Source organism: Denticeps clupeoides, chromosome 7 (genome assembly GCF_900700375.1).
Source record: "Denticeps clupeoides chromosome 7, fDenClu1.1, whole genome shotgun sequence".
Classification (NCBI taxonomy): domain Eukaryota; kingdom Metazoa; phylum Chordata; class Actinopteri; order Clupeiformes; family Denticipitidae; genus Denticeps; species Denticeps clupeoides.
In genome coordinates this window covers 893,929-909,508 of record NC_041713.1, presented here as the reverse complement: position 1 = coordinate 909,508, position 15,580 = coordinate 893,929, and the positions used below count along the sequence as shown (strand labels likewise).

Below are 15,580 nucleotides of genomic sequence, written 5' to 3'. Positions count from 1 at the left end.
CCCCCCTCCATCCCTCCCCCAAACCCCCCAAACAGCAGTTCCTAGAAAGAAGATCAGACGGACCCCCACCAAGCCCACCGCTCCGCCTCGACTCCGCCCCGCCCCCCGAAAACCTGGAGCTGCCAGGCGGACGCGACCGCACTGGCACCGCCGACCACACGACCCGACTGCCAGGTGTCTCTCTCTCTCTCTCTCTCTCTCTCACCAAACACGCTGCAGCTCAACGTACGTACGGCTCCAACCTGCTTACTACCATGGTGTCCCTGAGCAGGACACCGAACCATGAGTGTCTCCTGGGGGGGACTGTCCCTGGTAAAACACACAGAGGACACGTTTCACTTTGTCACCATGTGCTGTGGTGTGTCACTAATGTGACTACTAATCACTTTCACTTTACTTTTCCCACAAACACAAGATAATGAAGCCAGTGTACAAAACACACACACACACACACGTGCATCATCGTCTGGCCCTGGTTACTGGATCATGACGTCTTCTGAGCCAGTAATACATTCCTGATGGTCCCGAGATGGAGGGTCTTCTGGGTGAAGTGGGCGGGGCTTCACACCGATTTACCCAGAATGGCCGTCCAGGTTGGTATATTCTGAACCCGTCTGCCATCAGTAGGAAGTCGCTGCTGTGGCGGTCCCGTCTCTCCCCCGTAGGGTGACACTGCGTGACGGGTGGCACCACTGCTGCAGAGGAGTCAACACCTACAGGTGAGCACCTCGGCCACCTCTCACGCCAGCGAGACGTGACCGTAAAACCCCCAGAATCCTCAGCAGCGTCTAACCAAAGCGTCAACCTCAAATCTGACCTCCCTGTCGCTCGCTGGCCCGTTCTGGTTCTCAGGGAGAAGATCTCAGAAGACCAGCAGCTTCTGCCAGGGTCCAGCGCTGCTCCTTAAAGGTGAGAAAATTTCGACTAAATGACTGCAGAGCCTTTTAAAAACTACGATTCATCTGTTATATTTTATACGTCTATGTATGTGCATGATAGGGGTATTTCTGTACTTCTGTAATAATTTCAGAGTCCAAATTCAAAACCTTCTGTCCTAAATTTCTTCTAAATTAATACTTTATCTAAATTGAAAACATAATTTCAGCGTTTAATTTTTAGCCACTTTAGATGCCGGTTCGATCACTTCCATAACCAGTGTTGTAATTAGAATTGAAATGTTGTTAATCATTCCTTTCTGAAGGTGAGTTTCAGTCCAAATATCTTCTTTTCCGGCCTTTTGGCCAGAATCTGGCCTGTAGAGCTGTGAGGATTTGCGAGTTGCGCGTTTGTGCCGCGCCGAGAGGCAGAAACAGGGCGCCAGATTCCAGGTCGTGATAAAGCACGGCGATGCGCAGCGCAGGTGGTCGGCTGCTTTCTGCTGGTTTGTGTCCAAACCTCAGACGCTGGCGCTTTTTAACGGAATATTCCGACTGACAGGTGCGAGTTCGAAACATGTTTATTCAAAAATGTTCTTCATTTGACTCCCAGTCATTTCTATCTCCAAACACTCAGAAAAATTGTCCATCAGTCAGAATCATTTCTTTCTACTTTTGGAACCGTAGCTGCTCATCTTCTATTTCATTTATTTCAGTTTCGGTGACTTTTTCTCCGGCTGTGATGCCTCGCTCCTTCCTGGTCAAGAGTAAAAAGGCGGGGTCTCACGCCGCCCACTCCGCCCGCCGCCACTCGCACTTGTTACAGGAAGTGGCCGCGCCCCACAGCAGCCCGGTTCTCTACCAGGAGGCCGAAATGGCAGCAGCTGGTGGCACGCTGGTTCCCATGACAACCGCCACCCATCCAGCCCCACCTGTCGGCCACTGGTGCAGGTGGCCAGAAGGTACTGGTCCCGCGTCACCAGAAGCCCGCAGGACGCCAGCCGACCACCACGTCGCTGATCACATGACTCCATCTTGTCTGTTCCCTGGTCAGACGCGCCCAGACACGCCCGCTGTCCGCCTCGGCCGGACCCGCCCTCGGCGGGTGCGGAGAGGAAGATGGAGCTGGAGAGGCTGGTCTACGCCCTGCTCAACCACAGACAGCTCATCAACATCCAGGGTCCTCTCTGCGAATGTCCTCTGTGCGAGAAGGTGCGTTCTGCTGCTGATTCTCCTGCTTTTTCTTGGATACGGCGTCTAGAACGGTTCCTGTCTGGTTCTTCGGTCAGGTGCTGACCTCGGCTGTGGGCCTGGTGTCCCACCTTCGCAGGTCACATGTCGACAGGGTCCCCATCCCATGCGTCGACTCCAACCCGGGCCTGGACCCGGGGTACAGTCTCCGACAAGCGGGGGTCTATGCGAGGCCGAAGGTCAGCCTAGGCGTGGTCGCAGGTGGCTCCCATCATGCAACTGGTGTCTTCGTCCGCCTGAACGCGAGTTTGTTTCAGGAGCGCAGCTTTGTGTGCAAGGTGTGCGGAAAGGTGTTCAAGCGGTCGTCCACCCTGTCCACCCACCTGCTGATCCACTCGGACACGCGGCCGTACCCCTGTCCCTACTGCGGCAAGAGGTTCCACCAGAAGTCCGACATGAAGAAGCACACCTTCGTACACACAGGTCGTTTACACGGAACCGCCATAAAATGTCGTGCTGGATTCGGTCCTGGTTAAAGTGTCCTGTGTGTGCCGCAGGTGAGAAGCCCCACGTGTGTGCGGTGTGCGGAAAGGCCTTCAGTCAGAGCTCGAACCTCATCACCCACGGCCGTAAGCACGACGGTTACCGGCCCTTCAGCTGCACACGCTGCGCCCGCAGCTTCCAGCGCAAGGTGGACCTGCAGCGCCACCAGGGGCACCACTGCAGCAACAGCAGCACTGACCCCACTACTTTATTATATCCTGTAAACGTGTGACGATGTAATACCAATAACTATAATATATTCATAGGATTTTTTTTAATAGAATAAATGACTGTTGCTGTACCACAGATCTACATTTTTAATGAAACATCAGAAAAGCAACCAACAAAACAACATTTGATACCTGCCGTTTATACACACAGACACAACCTCTCATTGCTAAAACACACATTTTCACAGATATACAGAATACACAACACACACAAACATAAAACTATTAACACAGGTTTCCATCAACAGAATAGACATTTTAAGAAACACCGTTTACTTTGCTGAAACTACAGATCTATATCCGCATAGATCTACATTCTACCCGCCGCCCTTCGCCCAGCAGCTGCTCGCCACTACACGGAGGTGCTGGACTGGCCCAGAAGCGCGGTCTGGCTCCCGGGGCCCGTGTTCTGGTCCACTCCGTCCTGCGGGACCCCCTCTCCGCCATCACGGGGGCGAGGACCTGACAAACAGCGAATCACCCTCAACTTCGGTAACAGCTGGAGCCGACCGTGAGCCGACCGGGAGTCGACTCCTCAGTTCACGTTCGTTCATGGGACTGTTCTCCCATCACGCTGTGCGGCACCGCAGGTTTATTAAAACACGATACTTTATACGTTTACTTCGGTACATTTGTGAATTAGAAACTCGACTCGTCACTTTTTAAAACCATGAAAAAAAATGCTTTATTTTTGACGTCACTATGTTTCGCCAATCAGACGTAGCCATGCAGTCACATGACACCGTTTCGCCAATCAGACGTAGCCATGCAGTCACATGACCAAACAAATCGGGGCGGCATAAAACTCATGTCGGATGGGACCATGTCCAGAGTAAAACTAAAGGTTACAGTATAAATAATGGGTTAATTGGAAAAGGTTACAGTAAGAATACAGAATTCCAGTCTTTCATATCGACTCTTTTAGCGTTTTAAATGTTTTGTTAGAAAATGTAAAAAAAGAATTAGCGTTATCGTTTAGCTGTTATATTTAATATTTATAACACACACACACACACACATATATATATATATATATATATATATATATAACCTATAATTAGCATATATAAAATAGTTTGTACGCTCAGATTTAGTTATTAATTACTACAAATCATACTTTAATATGTTAAAATTATTATTGGGAAAATACCAGAATTAGCATGCTTATATTGTTTCTAAAAATAAGTAAGATGTTACAATCCAAGTTCCTCAGTACCTGAGTAGTTTTATCACTACATACTTTTATACTCTGGAGTAACACTCCAAATATTTGATTAAAATGTTTGGCTCCTCTACCCACCTCTGTCTCTCGGTCCTATTCTACAAAGTGTTTGGACACTAGCATGCATGTGATCTGTGTGAATTCTGGTTACCTGTGCATGTGTAGATGCACCACAGCGCCCCCATCAGGCAGATGCCCATCACAAACGCTGCAAACACAATGCCCAGCACGGCGCCCGTGCCCAGCCCGGAGCCTGCGGGACACGAAGAGGGGACACGGTCCAACACCGACGCCCACGGCTCAGAACGTGTGCAGCTGTGTGTGTTAAACGCCACTCACCACTGTGGAAAGGGGCGGGCTGCAGTGGCATCGTCACACCTGGCTCTAGAAGCACTTTTCCTTCACACACACACACACACACACACACAAAAATAACATATCCAGATGCACGTGTATCCTTCTCATAGTACATCTGAATGCATCCGGTGTTGTCTTACAGGGAGTGCAGAATTATTAGGCAAATGAGTATTTTGTCCACATCATCCTCTTCATGCATGTTGTCTTACTCCAAGCTGTATAGGCTCGAAAGCCTACTACCAATTAAGCATATTAGGTGATGTGCATCTCTGTAATGAGAAGGGGTGTGGTCTAATGACATCAACACCCTATATCAGGTGTGCATAATTATTAGGCAACTTCCTTTCCTTTGGCAAAATGGGTCAAAAGAAGGACTTGACAGGCTCAGAAAAGTCAAAAATAGTGAGATATCTTGCAGAGGGATGCAGCACTCTTAAAATTGCAAAGCTTCTGAAGCGTGATCATCAAACAATCAAGTGTTTCATTCAAAATAGTCAACAGGGTCGCAAGAAGCGTGTGGAAAAACCAAGGCACAAAATAACTGCCCATGAACTGAGAAAAGTCAAGCGTGCAGCTGCCAAGATGCCACTTGCCACCAGTTGGGCCATATTTCAGAGCTGCAACATCACTGGAGTGCCCAAAAGCACAAGATGTGCAATACTCAGAGACATGGCCAAGGTAAGAAAGGCTGAAAGACGACCACCACTGAACAAGACACACAAGCTGAAACGTCAAGACTGGACCAAGAAATATCTCAAGACTGATTTTTCTAAGGTTTTATGGACTGATGAAATGAGAGTGAGTCTTGATGGGCCAGATGGATGGGCCCGTGGCTGGATTGGTAAAGGGCAGAGAGCTCCAGCCCGACTCAGACGCCAGCAAGGTGGAGGTGGAGTACTGGTTTGGGCTGGTATCATCAAAGATGAGCTTGTGGGGCCTTTTCGGGTTGAGGATGGAGTCAAGCTCAACTCCCAGTCCTACTGCCAGTTTCTGGAAGACACCTTCTTCAAGCAGTGGTACAGGAAGAAGTCTGCATCCTTCAAGAAAAACATGATTTTCATGCAGGACAATGCTCCATCACACGCGTCCAAGTACTCCACAGCGTGGCTGGCAAGAAAGGGTATAAAAGAAGAAAAACTAATGACACGGCCTCCTTGTTCACCTGATCTGAACCCCATTGAGAACCATCTCATGATGATGTGGTCCATCATCAAATGTGAGATTTACAAGGAGGGAAAACAGTACACCTCTCTGAACAGTGTCTGGGAGGCTGTGGTTGCTGCTGCACGCAATGTTGATGGTGAACAGATCAAAACACTGACAGAATTCATGGATGGCAGGCTTTTGAGTGTCCTTGCAAGGAAAGGTGGCTATATTGGTCGCTGATTTGTTTGTTTTGTTTTTGAATGTCAGAACTGTATATTTGTGAATGTGGAGATGTTATATTGGTTTCACTGGTAAAAATAAATAATTGAAATGGGTATATATTTATTTTTTGTTAAGTTGCCTAATAATTATGCACAGTAATAGTCACCTGCACACACAGATATCCCCCTAAAATAGCTAAAAATAAAAACAAACTAAAAACTACTTCCAAAAACATTCAGCTTTGATATTAATGAGTTTTTTGGGTTCATTGAGAACATGGTTGTTGTTCAATAATAAAATCATTCCTCAAAAATACAACTTGCCTAATAATTCTGCACTCCCTGTACGTTTGCAAGCTAGACAGATAAATAATGATCCGGTCACCAGGGTTGCCAGGTCCATTTTTCAGTCCTTCCAGGTTTGTGATATACTTTTGTGATTTTTGCAATCTAAAATCCCTGAATTTGCGGCAACTTTAGTGAAAAGTTCTGAGAAAAGTTGTGTTGCTGTGAAAAGGACCACAATGACGGCCTTGGTAGAAATCGTTCCTGTCGCACATGCCGGCATGTTTGGTAACATGGAAGTAAAACCATGTTGAAGTTCCTGGAGGGACTGGTTTTGCACGAATTTATAAGTCTGAAGTCACACACTAAGCCTCAATGTAGAGGGGACTCGGCTGGGACAGCTCGGTTAACGTGGGACAGGAGCATCAGAGTAACACAACTGACCAGCAGGAGGCGGCAGGCGTCCGATCAGCACCATGGGAGACGTGACCAGCATGGGCCGAGACAGATTCCTCCATTCGCACTGTAAAAGAGAGGGAGAGCTTTTCTACTTTCACCTCCAGCATGGAGGAACTTCCTGAATTCGTACCTCCTCCCTGGCGCGCCGCGCTCCGAGTCCTGGGATGGGGACGCCCCGCTGGCAGACCCTGGGCACCGTGGCCTCCTGGGCCGCGAAGCTGCACTGGCGAAGGCCGCAGTGGAGGAACTGGATGGAGTTGTTGTAGACCGGCCTCAGGATGAAGCTGAAGCGCAGTCTGGAGGGCTCGTCCTCCCCGGCACGCCCCGCTCCCGGCGCGTCCTCGTCACCCCCCGCCTTCTTCGCCGGGGTCAGGATGAGCGAGGGGTCGATGGAGCAGCCGCTCGCGATGACCGGCCAACCAGGGGAGGCTCGGGGGTTAGACAGGGGCGAGACGACGCACCACAGGACCTCCACCCCGCCGGTGAAGCTCGTCTGGGCGGAGATCTGGTAGCAAACAAGTAACGGACGCCGAGCAGAAACCAGACGGGGACGTAATAACAACACAGAGCAGCAGATAAAACAAGAAGCAAGTCACACACACACACACACACATACATATACACACACACACACACATATACACACACACATACACACATATACACACACCAACACACATACATACACACACATACACACATACATACACACACACAGATACATACACACACACACATATACACACATACATACACACACACACAGATACATACATACACACATACATACACACACCACATACATACACACATATATACACATACATACACACACACACATACACACACTTATACTGTACATATACACACATACATACACATACACACATATACACACATATACACACAGACATACTGTACATATACACACATACACACATACATACACACATATACACACACACCTCCACGTAGACGCGGTTCTCTGCTGTGATCACACAGGGCCCCGACGGCCTGTTCTCGTAATGCTCCGTCACGAAGAGCTGCAGGGTGAGCAGAGGAGTGGCCCGGGATCCGGGTGCCCAGGGGGGACCCCGGTCACGCCGCGCCCCCACCTCCCCGTCTGATGATGCGGGCGCTGCAGGGGCTGGAGCCACGCATCTGATCTACATGGAGAGATAAGTAAAAAGGTCCAGTCAGGGTTCCTCTACAGACCTGAAGCAGGAGGAGGAGACGCTCACATGTATGGCCAGTGGGGACCGGGGGTCCTGCTGCCGTGACTCTGTGGTGACGTTCTTCAGGCTGCCGGTCGGTTCCTGACTCCAGAGCAACACCTGAAGCCAGACGCCATCATCAGAGTAGAAGATCTCAACAATGGGTTAATGGCCGACCTTTCCCTCGGTTCTCCGACCGCTCGCTCGGACGAGGCCTGGGGGCGGGGCCACAGTGTCCCGGGCACCCTGACCCGGGTCACAGCACCGCACGGCGGCGATAAAGAACTCGTAACCAGTCCAGCCTGCAGAACCGTATTCACTTTATTCTTTAATGTCCAATATTCAGCGCCAGGAGTCCAGATCTTCATTTACCGTATTCTCATACAATTATATTTATCATTCAATTATTATAATTATGTGTTCTGCCTCTCCTGGACCATTTTAATGAACGATCGGTATTATGTTCAGGTGACGGCGCCCCCTCTCACCGTGTTTTGGTACTGCACGCCCCTGCTGCTGCCCTCCAGCAGCCCCTCCGTCCCGCAGGAAATGACCGGGAAGGCCAGCAGGAAGTGGCTGCCGTTGGACTGCGCCCGGCAGTGAGGGTCGCGCAGGGTCGCGGCGGCCACCGTGATGGTCAGGGTCTGTTAGTGAGGGGTCGGTTTAGGTCAGAGTTCAGCGGTTGTGTCCCCTCCTCGCGATCAGGGTGGTACCTGCAGGACGTGCCGGTCCAAGGCCACGGAGAGCCGGCCATCGTGACACCGGACGCTGACCGCCTCCGCCACGGCCCGGTCGCCGCCGCCACTCAGTCGCAGCTTCTGCAGCCACAGGGGCAGCGCGGCGGCCGGGTGGCCTGAGGGAGGGACGCAGGTCACCGTCTTTCATGGACATCATGTGGAATTCAGCATCTACAAGACGAGTCCTGACCTGTCCGGCCCCCCGCCAGCCTGACCACGAAGCGGTTGGCCAAGTCGGCTTCCGTGTACGACGTGACCTTCGGAAAGCCGTTCTCGTTGGTCCACCGCAGCGGGTCCTGGACAGTGAGGAGTTCGCTGCTGAGGACGCTGCTCATGGTGAGATCAGGCTTTTGGGGGTGAAGAGGGGTCACGCTGTTGGACGCCTGAGGGACAAACAAGCACAACAAGAATCAGATGGAGCAGACGCGACGCCGCGTGCCGGTTCCGGTGACGAAGAGCGCGTTTCTCACATAGACGGTGATGCGCCCTCGCACGCCAGGGACAGACAGGGCCCAGTTGACCGGGACCGCGCTGCTGAGCACGAGCACCACCCGGTGCCAGCCGCCGTCGGCCACCGGGGGCAGCAGTGAGACGGTCACCTCCACCTGCAGGGAGCTGAGCGACACCACAACACAACGGTCCGTCCATCAGCTCAAATAAAGAGGGAAAATGATCCATCCAAGCGCCAATGAAACGGTTCGTAGCGTACGCTGGTAGAAGCGTGGGGGGCGGAGCTGCTGTCAGACTCCGCCTCCAAAAGTGTATGTTATTACATTGGGGCGCCACGTCAAGCTGTTTTTTGTTCTGTTGTTATCGTGAGATGTTTCTTTTGGTTGGTTTGCTGTAAATGTAAATGGACAGACACCGACGGACACGTGATAAAAGAAATAATATCTGGTCACGCGTTACCGTCATTCATTATTACTTTTATCACGTGTCTGTCGGTGTCTGTCCATTTACAGCATTTACCAGAGCACCTTACAAACAGCAGTGACAGGGACAGTACCCCCTGGAGACACTCAGGGTTAAGTGTCTTGCTCAGGGACACGATGGTAGTAAGTGGGGTTTGGACCTGGTTCTTCTGGTTTATAGGTGAGTGTGTTACCTGCTAGGCTACTACCACCCAGTAGTTACAGGGACAGTCCCCCCCTGGAGACACTCAGGGTTAAGTGTCAGGGACACGATGGTAGTAAGTGGGGTTTGGACCTGGTTCTTCTGGTTTATAGGTGAGTGTGGTACCTGCTAGGCTACTACCACCCAGTAGTTACAGGGACAGTCCCCCCTGGAGACACTCAGGGTTAAGTGTCTTGCTCAGGGACACGATGGTAGTAAGTGGGGTTTGGACCTGGTTCTTCTGGTTTATAGGTGAGTGTGTTACCCGCTAGGCTACTACCACCCAGTAGTTACAGGGACAGTCCCCCCCTGGAGACACTCAGGGTTAAGTGTCAGGGACACGATGGTAGTAAGTGGGGTTTGGACCTGGTTCTTCTGGTTTATAGGTGAGTGTGTTACCTGCTAGGCTACTACCACCCAGTAGTTACAGGGACAGTCCCCCCCTGGAGACACTCAGGGTTAAGTGTCAGGGACACGATGGTAGTAAGTGGGGTTTGGACCTGGTTCTTCTGGTTTATAGGTGAGTGTGTTACCTGCTAGGCTACTACCACCCAGTAGTTACAGGGACAGTCCCCCTGGAGACACTCAGGGTTAAGTGTCTTGCTCAGGGACACGATGGTAGTAAGTGGGGTTTGGACCTGGTTCTTCTGGTTTATAGGTGAGTGTGTTACCCGCTAGGCTACTACCACCCAGTAGTTACAGGGACAGTCCCCCCCTGGAGACACTCAGGGTTAAGTGTCAGGGACACGATGGTAGTAAGTGGGGTTTGGACCTGGTTCTTCTGGTTTATAGGTGAGTGTGTTACCTGCTAGGCTACTACCACCCAGTAGTTACAGGGACAGTCCCCCCTGGAGACACTCAGGGTTAAGTGTCTTGCTCAGGGACACGATGGTAGTAAGTGGGGTTTGGACCTGGTTCTTCTGGTTCATAGGCGAGTGTGTTACCCACTAGGCCGCCAACGTTGGTCTCGTGTGAAACGTTGAGAAAATTAACTTGTGATCTTCAGGTAACAAGACAAGAAGAAATCTGGACCTCCGTCCCCCCCCGAACGGAATCTGCCTGGAATCCAGTCACATCTCACCCACACAGGCCCGACCCGGCGGACCACAGGCGGATCACGTGCACTTCAGGTCCCCGGGCGCCGCCCGCACCAGCTGGGGCGCAGCCTCGTACTTCCTGCGGCTGCACGTCCGACGCCAGGTAGTTGTGGGACAGGAACAGGGACTGCAGGTGACACTCCTCGGGCATCGTCACGTCTTAGGTGGAGAACGGAAGATCAGATTCATCTTGCTCGCCGGATCTGCAGGAGCCACAGTGCAGGAAGTTGCTCACCTTCTCCAACGCGGATGGAGACGTGATTCGCCCGGGCCGTGTGGGTGAGGGATGTGATGGAGTCGTGCCGCTGCAGGCTCCATCGCAGTAATGCCTGTGGGTTCCATGGCAACCGGGGCACCAGCTGCACCTGCAGCTGCACATTTTGGGACCCAACTGTGGAGTTGGGTGAAACCTGGTGGAGGAAGCATTAATAAAGCAAACCTCAGGAGAGAGGTCCTACAAGACACATCAGGAGAGAGGTCCTACAAGACACATCAGGAGAGAGGTCCTACAAGACACATCAGGCAAGAGGTCCTACAAGACACATCAGGAGAGAGGTCCTACAAGACACATCAGGATAGAGGTCCTACAAGAAACATCAGACGAGAGGTCCTACAAGAAACATCAGGCGAGAGGTCCTACAAGAAACATCAGGCGAGAGGTCCTACAAGACACATCAGGAGAGAGGTCCTACAAGAAACATCAGGCGAGAGGTCCTACAAGACTCATCAGGCGAGAGGTCCTACAAGACACATCAGACGAGAAGTCCTACAAGAAACATCAGGAGAGAGGTCCTACAAGACACATCAGGCGAGAGGTCCTACAAGACACATCAGGCGAGAGGTCCTACAAGACACATCAGGCGAGAGGTCCTACAAGAAACATCAGACGAGAGGTCCTACAAGCAACATCAGGAGAGAGGTCCTACAAGAAACATCAGGAGAGAGGTCCTACAAGAAACATCAGGAGAGAGGTCCTACAAGAAACATCAGGCGAGAGGTCCTACAAGAAACATCAGGCGAGAGGTCCTACAAGACACATCAGGCGAGAGGTCCTACAAGACACATCAGGCGAGAAGTCCTACAAGAAACATCAGACGAGAAGTCCTACAAGAAACATCAGGCAAGAGGTCCTACAAGAAACATCAGGAGAGAGGTCCTACAAGAAACATCAGGCGAGAGGTCCTACAAGACACATCAGGGGAGAGGTCCAACAAGAAACATCAGGGGAGAGGTCCTACAAGACACATCAGGAGAGAGGTCCTACAAGAAACATCAGGAGAGAGGTCCTACAAGAAACATCAGGCTAGAGGTCCTACAAGACACATCAGGCGAGAGGTCCTACAAGACTCATCAGGCGAGAGGTCCTACAAGAAACATCAGGAGAGAGGTTCTACAAGACACATCAGGAGAGAGGTCCTACAAGAAACATCAGGAGAGAGGTTCTACAACAGGTCTGAAGATACCCACCTGCACCATCACAGGCAGGCCAGGCAGTAGAAGCTCGCCTTCCAGCCACCAGTGCACTGCATGCTGGGAGTTCAGCACCAGGAGAAGGTGTCGATGGGCAGGACCAATCAGGGACAAGGGCCTCAGGACCACAGTGACCTGTGAGGAGATGCTGCATCAGTTAACGTGGTGAACGTGTGAGAAGAAGACTGACAGGTGGAGTCGGCACCTTCTGGCCGGCGTGGTGAGACGCCGTCCCCACAGCGATCACGTGGGTCTCTTTGGTGCCGCGCTCGCGGGCAGCACAGCCCGGCCCCGCCTCGTAGCGCTCCAGGAACCCCTGCACCGGGTGCAGCGCCCCTGCTGGTGACACTGGGCACTGCGCGCCCTTGCCCAGCTCTGCAAAGGTCATGGAACTACAATTCATCTTTGATTCTACAAATAGTTTCCTGCCGTGTCTTTTATACAAAAACACAACTGTGGAACCCTGAGGAAACGTCCAGTTACCTTCTGCTCATCTCATTATTTTGGGCCACATTTAAAAGATATTGCTGTCGTCTGTGTGTGTGTGTGTGTGTGAACAAAAAAAAAACTCATCCAGCACGTGACAATTCCCAGCATGCTCTATTCCTGACAAGTTGGGCCTTATCGGGGCTCTTAGCTTTTAACTCACAATCTATAGAAACCAAATGGGAATTGCTGGTGTCGTCCTCTTGTAGGTCGCTTTGGATTAAAGTAAAGTAAAGTAAAGTAAAGTAAAGTAAAGTAAAGTAAAGTCATGTTATGACGATGCATTGGCCTGAGCAGAAAACAGGGACAGAACATGGTGAGAACGTATCTTCAGATAAAATTAAACAGTAGACCCGAGACAAGGGACATGTGCTCCTTTGCTGAAAATCTGTTCACGCTGATGTAGAATCTTGTTGAAAAATTTACGTCAGAAATACAAGTAGAAAATTCGGGCAGAAATATGGTGAGAAATAACACTGGAGTTACATGACATCCGCACACAGTGCGGTCTCCACTAGTCAAGGACGCCGTGGCTGGTAGTGGATTGGAAACCGAATCCACGTCTGTATTCCAGCGGTAGTGGGGTGTAAAATACGGTAACTCCGCCTCGAACCCGACTCACCTGCATGCTCCGTCCCGAACAGTAGGAGGCAGAAGAGAGTCCGTGTCGCCCAGTTGGTCATGTCCACGTTCACATGACAGAGCCACACCTCGTGGACATTATTCCATGACATGCAAGGACACAGAGACACAACGAGAAATCACGGCACCATCTAGAACCTGAAGACACAACAATCACATGACAAGGACGTCAGAGGGAGACAGACAAGCCTTGAATTGTTGTCATCATCAGGACAACTGGCACCAGTTGTCCAACAGGGAAAGGGGAAGAAGGTTTGTAGATCATGAATTCATGATAATTGTGATAATTGTGCTGCTGAAGGTCTCCAAGTCTCGTTCATCCCCTGCTCCACCAGGCCAATGAGGGGCCGATGCTGGAGACCAGCACAGATAGAACCGCAAACAGAACCACAACTCACAATAAAACCAACAATCTTACATCAGGGCTAATGCTCCTCAATTTATCCATCATCTCAACTCTCCAGCATGATTCTCCACACCCTCCTACTTCTCTCTCTCGGTAACAGGAGACCATCCATCTAGACCCTTCTCTGTCGTGGAGACCAGGTGCTGGAATGCTTCAAACGCAAAATGTTCATAAAATGTTCCCTTGACATATTTAATAAGACCAGTTGTGGAGGTTTTAAGTTGCTCTGGATCGGATATAAATGCGCATTAATAAAGAAGTAAGAATCGAGAACATCCGCCACGGGTCGCAGCTTTCTGTCCGGTCTGGACCATCCGAGGAGATCAAGTCTGCGTGAAACCGCGGTGAAGCAGGTAGAACCAGGTGCGGGACTCACCTGCGCGACTCTGCGGCGACGTGCGCGTCCCCCGCGCGCTGCGACGTGCGCATCTGGTTAAGTAGCGAGGCTCCGCCCCCCGAGCCGGGAAGGGGCGGGGCCAGGCGGTGGAGAGACGCGCGCGAGGGGCGGAGAAGGATGAAGGGAGGAGGAGGAGGAGGAGAGCGGAATGAGAACCACATGAGCAGAACTTTCTACTCACGGCAACCAGCAGTGGAATAATTTACACAGAACCACAAAAAGCAGAGCACGTCCACATGTAAAATTATATTTAACACGCAACGACAAGTTCAAAATGAATTTATATATATATATATATATATATATAAAAATATACCCCATCTCAGGCCCCAGAAAAAGGCCGTATACGGAACTGCCTGTTATGGTTCCGTTTAAGGGAACAACATGGCGACTTTAGAACCCCCTGAAATTCCCCCTTTAGTTCCCAGCCAAGGTGTGATGGGTGGAGAGGGGCGTCGGCGCAGCATCCTGCTCTTCTGGGCGGGGTCACCTGGCTTCTACGCCGGGGCGGTACAATAACTAAATGTCATGTTGTCCATTCTAATCTGGTGAGGAATATTTAATTTTTAGATCGCCACCTTGTCGTGGTCGTTGGGGGGGGTGTGTGCCTCAGTGACCCCAAGATGGGCCTTCAGGTGGGACTCCCAAGTTGGACAGGTTTCAGGGTCCTTGGGACAAAAGCAGTTCGCCAGAGTCCCCTTCTCTTCCTGCCTGTCAGGGGGGCTCGATTCAGAATTACTGTGGTCAGAATGACCACTTCTCTGGTCAAGCTGACTCCAGCTCAGAAGAAATTTAATTCCACCGAACGTGGAACTGAGCAGAACTGCGGCGAGCAGCAAATGGGACACAAACGCGTCGTCATGGCAACACGACCCACGTCCTTTAGCTGTGTGGCATCCGTTCCGTACGCCTCACCTGTTCATGTTAAACCCAGATACGCGGAATCTGGAGTGAAGAAGACTTCCCGAATATCAGTCTGATGAAGTTGCCCATGTGGCTGAGAGGAACCGCCAGAGCGGAACCCATGATGGAGACGCGGGTCTCAGGTCGACGTTCCATGCCAGACCGAGACAAAAATGCCACCCGGTGACGCACGTTGGGAGACGAGAATGATGAGAAACGTTCCTTCAGGATCAGACTTGGTGGGTCCAGATCTTAATCTGGGTGTAAACTGGCATGTACCTTCAGGCTCACGCATGACTGCATTTCTGTCCTGGGTTCTGCTCCCACTCGGAACCCAGATGGTCTGTAGCGAGGGGAAATGAGACCCGTGTCCCGCGTAGGAAATATGGCCATTAAACTTCTGCTTCATTTGCAAATAAATAACTTCCTGCGTTCATGTGACCCATTCTGTCGGCATGATGGAAATAACTGGAATATTTGTGTCAATTGATCTTTCTCGAGAGACTGAATTTGGTCGGTAGTCCAATTACAGTCAGAGAAAATGTGAAATATGATCAGAAAAGGGATCCGTCCTGAATTAATATCG

The 15,580-nt window shown here is 51.0% G+C and overlaps 2 protein-coding genes across 2 annotated transcripts; one reads left to right on the top strand and one right to left on the bottom strand.

Moving 5' to 3' along the window:
* The first annotated feature begins 625 nt into the window (after positions 1 to 625).
* On the top strand, positions 626 to 2,841 carry LOC114793738 (zinc finger protein Gfi-1b-like). The gene is made up of 7 exons (XM_028985871.1): positions 626 to 719; positions 853 to 909; positions 1,592 to 1,837; positions 1,930 to 2,087; positions 2,165 to 2,305; positions 2,384 to 2,549; positions 2,624 to 2,841. Exons 3-7 carry the CDS (start codon positions 1,618 to 1,620, stop codon positions 2,839 to 2,841), a joined length of 903 nt encoding a protein of 300 aa, XP_028841704.1. The 5' UTR covers positions 626 to 719; positions 853 to 909; positions 1,592 to 1,617.
* A 215-nt stretch (positions 2,842 to 3,056) lies between these two features.
* On the bottom strand, positions 3,057 to 14,313 carry LOC114793661 (transforming growth factor beta receptor type 3-like). The gene is made up of 17 exons (XM_028985757.1): positions 14,071 to 14,313; positions 13,269 to 13,426; positions 12,366 to 12,535; positions 12,158 to 12,295; positions 10,926 to 11,100; positions 10,675 to 10,849; positions 8,951 to 9,095; positions 8,671 to 8,863; positions 8,457 to 8,596; positions 8,232 to 8,387; positions 7,771 to 7,863; positions 7,495 to 7,695; positions 6,660 to 7,034; positions 6,515 to 6,593; positions 4,401 to 4,460; positions 4,213 to 4,314; positions 3,057 to 3,301 (listed from the first exon to the last, which is right to left on the bottom strand). The coding sequence occupies exons 2-17, from the start codon at positions 13,378 to 13,380 to the stop codon at positions 3,192 to 3,194; spliced, it is 2,424 nt and encodes an 807-aa protein (XP_028841590.1). The 5' UTR covers positions 13,381 to 13,426; positions 14,071 to 14,313; the 3' UTR covers positions 3,057 to 3,191.
* Between the last annotated feature and the right edge of the window lie 1,267 nt (positions 14,314 to 15,580).

Coding starts and splice junctions, on each gene's coding strand:
- LOC114793738 (XM_028985871.1), top strand. CDS start 1,618: ATGCCTCGCTCCTTCCTGGTCAAGAGTAAAAAGGCGGGGTCTCACGCC. Junction 2,088..2,164: donor AATGTCCTCTGTGCGAGAAG/GTGCGTTCTGCT, acceptor TTCTTCGGTCAG/GTGCTGACCTCGGCTGTGGG. Junction 2,550..2,623: donor GCACACCTTCGTACACACAG/GTCGTTTACACG, acceptor TGTGTGCCGCAG/GTGAGAAGCCCCACGTGTGT.
- LOC114793661 (XM_028985757.1), bottom strand. CDS start 13,380: ATGTCATGGAATAATGTCCACGAGGTGTGGCTCTGTCATGTGAACGTG. Junction 10,850..10,925: donor CTCCATCCGCGTTGGAGAAG/GTGAGCAACTTC, acceptor TCTCCACCTAAG/ACGTGACGATGCCCGAGGAG. Junction 4,315..4,400: donor GCCCGCCCCTTTCCACAGTG/GTGAGTGGCGTT, acceptor CGTGTCCCGCAG/GCTCCGGGCTGGGCACGGGC.